Here is a 4,130-nt window from a genome sequence, read left to right on the forward strand (position 1 = left end):
TTAGCGTTACCTGAGCGTCTGAAGCTACAGAAGCTAGTTGGGTTAGCGTTACCTGAGCGTCTGAAGCTACAGAAGCTAGTTGGGTTAGCGTTACCTGAGCGTCTGAAGCTACAGAAGCTAGTTGGGTTAGCGTTACCTGAGCGTCTGAAGCTACAGAAGCTAGTTGGGTTAGCGTTACCTGAGCGTCTGAAGCTACAGAAGCTAGCTGGGTTAGCGTTACCTGAGCGTCTGAAGCTACAGAAGCTAGTTGGGTTAGCGTTACCTGAGCGTCTGAAGCTACAGAAGCTAGTTGGGTTAGCGTTACCTGAGCGTCTGAAGCTACAGAAGCTAGTTGGGTTAGCGTTACCTGGGCGTCTGAAGCTACAGAAGCTAGCTGGGTTAGCGTTACCTGAGCGTCTGAAGCTACAGAAGCTAGCTGGGTTAGCGTTACCTGAGCGTCTGAAGCTACAGAAGCTAGTTGGGTTAGCGTTACCTGAGCGTCTGAAGCTACAGAAGCTAGCTGGGTTAGCGTTACCTGGGCGTCTGAAGCTACAGAAGCTAGCTGGGTTAGCGTTACCTGAGCGTCTGAAGCTACAGAAGCTAGCTGGGTTAGCGTTACCTGAGCGTCTGAAGCTACAGAAGCTAGCTGGGTTAGCGTTACCTGAGCGTCTGAAGTTACAGAAGCTAGCTGGGTTAGCATTCCCTGGGCGTCTGAAGCTACAGAAGCTAGCTGGGTTAGCGTTTCTGAGCGTCTGAAGCTACAGAAGCTAGCTGGGTTAGCGTTACCTGAGCGTCTGAAGCTACAGAAGCTAGTGGGGTTAGCGTTACCTGAGCGTCTGAAGCTACAGAAGCTAGCTGGGTTAGCGTTACCTGAGCGTCTGAAGCTACAGAAGCTAGCTGGGTTAGCGTTACCTGGGCGTCTGAAGCTACAGAAGCTAGCTGGGTTAGCGTTACCTGAGCGTCTGAAGCTACAGAAGCTAGCTGGGTTAGCGTTACCTGAGCGTCTGAAGCTACAGAAGCTAGCTGGGTTAGCGTTACCTGGGCGTCTGAAGCTACAGAAGCTAGTTGGGTTAGCGTTCCCTGGGCGTCTGAAGCTACAGAAGCTAGCTGGGTTAGCGTTACCTGGGCGTCTGAAGCTACAGAAGCTAGCTGGGTTAGCGTTACCTGAGCGTCTGAAGCTACAGAAGCTAGCTGGGTTAGCGTTACCTGAGCGTCTGAAGCTACAGAAGCTAGCTGGGTTAGCGTTACCTGAGCGTCTGAAGCTACAGAAGCTAGCTGGGTTAGCGTTACCTGGGCGTCTGAAGCTACAGAAGCTAGCTGGGTTAGCGTTACCTGAGCGTCTGAAGCTACAGAAGCTAGCTGGGTTAGCGTTACCTGAGGCGTCTGAAGCTACAGAAGCTAGCTGGGTTAGCGTTACCTGAGCGTCTGAAGCTACAGAAGCTAGTTGGGTTAGCGTTACCTGGGCGTCTGAAGCTACAGAAGCTAGTTGGGTTAGCGTTACCTGGGCGTCTGAAGCTACAGAAGCTAGTTGGGTTAGCGTTACCTGGGCGTCTGAAGCTACAGAAGCTAGCTGGGTTAGCGTTCCCTGAGCGTCTGAGCACACGGTGATGTTGATGATCGACCTGCACTGTCCCCACAGCCAGCTGGAGGGCTCCCTGTCCCAGTGGACCAGCTACCAGGAGGACGTGCAGCAGTTTGTGAGCTGGGTGGAGCGGGTGGAGGACGGTCTGGACCCCGCGGACAAGCCGTGTCCCGAGATGAGAGACAAGACCGCCAACCTGAGCAAAGCCAAGGTACTGCAGCCTCATCATCCAGGTATCGTGCTGCGACTCTCCGCTCTGAAGTCCAGGCGAAGGCTTTGCTTCTTGCCGCTGCTTCACATCTCGCACGGCACTGAAACCCTTCACCTTGTATTATCTTTGCTTTGTAATGACACGTTGTTGCTGCTCTCGTTCTTAATGCTCTGCATGTTAGAGGTGCTGTCTGAATACACCGGCCTCCACTCGAGCTGCAGTCGCCTCACTCTCTCCAGCTGATCAGCTCGGTGTCCCCGGATGATCCTTCGAGCCAAAGAACATCCTTTGATAGCGTACACAAAGCACATAGTTTATACTTTCCTCCCCTGGCGATGGTCTAGTCCGGCAGCCTTTGACGATATGCATCATTATGATGACACGTTCAGTCAGAGGGCGGTCCCCACAGGAGCAGGTGAGGAGTCTCAGGGACACAACGACATGCTGGCTGCCGCGGGGTTTGAGCCGGCTACCCCCTGATTCTAAGTTCAGCGCACTACCCCACTGAGCCACAGCCTTGCATGCCATGTTGGTCCTTCCTCTATAAGGCCGGGCCAGATCATTACATGCTCTCATTGTGTGAGGAATGTCTCGTTTAAACTTTAAGTACAAATGAAGACTGAAAGAAAGGTCTTTGTATTGGGCCTTCAATCTTAAAACATACAAACTGTTGACATTAGATCACCCGATTTTACTTTTTCTTTTTACAACAAACATGGCATAGTAACCACCCCCCCCCCCCTACAAAACAAAACCGAAAAGCGTCACAATACGATATAAAAGAGGAGCAGAAATAAGTAAATAAAAAAAAAAATACAAGAGGGTATCACAAAAGCACAGAAATACAGAGAAACACGTGCACCATGCGCATTGGGCTGCATGGCCACGCACACGCCAAGGAGACCGTCCAGTCTCAGTAGCAGCTACGACGTACATTAATGAGTAAGAGAATCTAATCCCCTAAAGAAGGAATATAATTAACAAAAGAGAGAATAGGATCCCAGCTTTTGCTAAATGTATCAGAGCATCCCTTATCCTATACTTAATCTTCTCTAAGTATAAGAAAGACTTTAAGTCCTTCAGCCACGACTGAGCAGATGGAGGTCCTTCCACTGCAGTGAGACACGTCTGGGCTACGAGGGAAGCATCAGCACAACGTTTCTCTCCTTGTTGGTGAAACTATAGAGTTCCTCAGGGACTCCAACAATAGAGACTGAAGGGCGAGGAACCCCCGGCTGATCGAAGGCCTTCGAGAGTGTGTCATAGAAAGAGGACCAGAATGAACCAGCTTCGGACAGGAGTGTGTGTGTGGCTGGCCGGAGAGAGGGAGCATCCATCACACAGTTTGCTGAGTCTAGCTCTGGTCAGGTGTGATCTGCAGGACCTTCAACTGATCCGTGTCAGTCTGGCGCTGATGAAGGAGAGTTGACTCTGTCGAGGCCCCTGCCACCATTCATCTGAAAAGCCCCCAGCTGCTTCTCCCAGGTGCTCCTAGTCGCTAAAGGAGACGATAGTGCTGACGAGATTAACTTCCCCACGGAAGAAAGGTCTTTTTAAGGTCGAGAAATACCCTACCGCCTTCATCATTGTTTGTCCAAACTCGTGTTTCGGGGCGAGGCGTCCGTTGGACTCGCCCAACTTGCAATACTATGATGACATCATTGATGCGTGATTCTATCAGAACCCTCAGAACGGACCGCCGGTTCAAGAGCCATTGAGTCCCCTCACTGGAACTTTTATCCATGTACTTTTTCTTTAATGTTTAAACGTAATTAACACTTTAAAGACTTTGTTATGGAAGCAAAGCAGGGAGGGGGTGTGTACAGCCTCCTGAGGGTCCGATTGTGGATGGCATGCGAGCAAAATATGGTGAAGAAAGTCTGTCTAAATTAAATATATGGAAAATATTCATATTTTAGACTGCACTGTAACTTTTATCCATGTATTTTTCCTTAATGTTTATTTTATTAGCTTTTCTTTTTTAATGCTGAATGTCTTTCATTTCTTTTTTGTAAAGCACTTTGAATTACCCTGCGTTGAAAAGTGCTCTATAAATAAACTTGCCTTGCCTTGCCTCACTGGAACGAGGCTCCTTCAAAGACACTTCAACACAGGAATATTATCGCCAGCATCTCCAGCGGTGCAGACGCTGCTGGCAGAGAGCCTGAGCAGTGACCTTGTGTTGCAGCTGCTGCACGAGGAGGTCCTGAGCCACAGCGCGCTGCTGGACGCCATCGCCGTGAAGAGCGGGACCCTCTCCGAGAGCTACGAGGGCCAGCTGGAGCTGCAGGAGCTGCTGGAGCGCTACGAGGCCGCCAGGGACAGCGCCAGGGTACACACACACACACACACACACAC

At 50.5% G+C, this 4,130-nt stretch overlaps 1 protein-coding gene across 1 annotated transcript in view; it reads left to right on the top strand.

Moving 5' to 3' along the window:
- The window catches only part of LOC117441627 (nesprin-1-like), a gene marked incomplete at its 3' end in the record, with an annotated part of 17,916 nt that extends 13,812 nt beyond the window's left edge, over positions 1-4,104 (top strand). The window contains exons 11-12 of the mRNA XM_034077691.1: positions 1,619-1,772; positions 3,961-4,104. Of these exons, the coding sequence (XP_033933582.1) occupies positions 1,619-1,772; positions 3,961-4,104 (298 nt within the window). The remainder of the gene's footprint in view (positions 1-1,618; positions 1,773-3,960) is intronic.
- Between the last annotated feature and the right edge of the window lie 26 nt (positions 4,105-4,130).

The sequence above is a fragment of the Pseudochaenichthys georgianus genome, unplaced genomic scaffold, assembly GCF_902827115.2.
Source record: "Pseudochaenichthys georgianus unplaced genomic scaffold, fPseGeo1.2 scaffold_1852_arrow_ctg1, whole genome shotgun sequence".
NCBI classification, from domain to species: Eukaryota; Metazoa; Chordata; class Actinopteri; order Perciformes; family Channichthyidae; genus Pseudochaenichthys; species Pseudochaenichthys georgianus.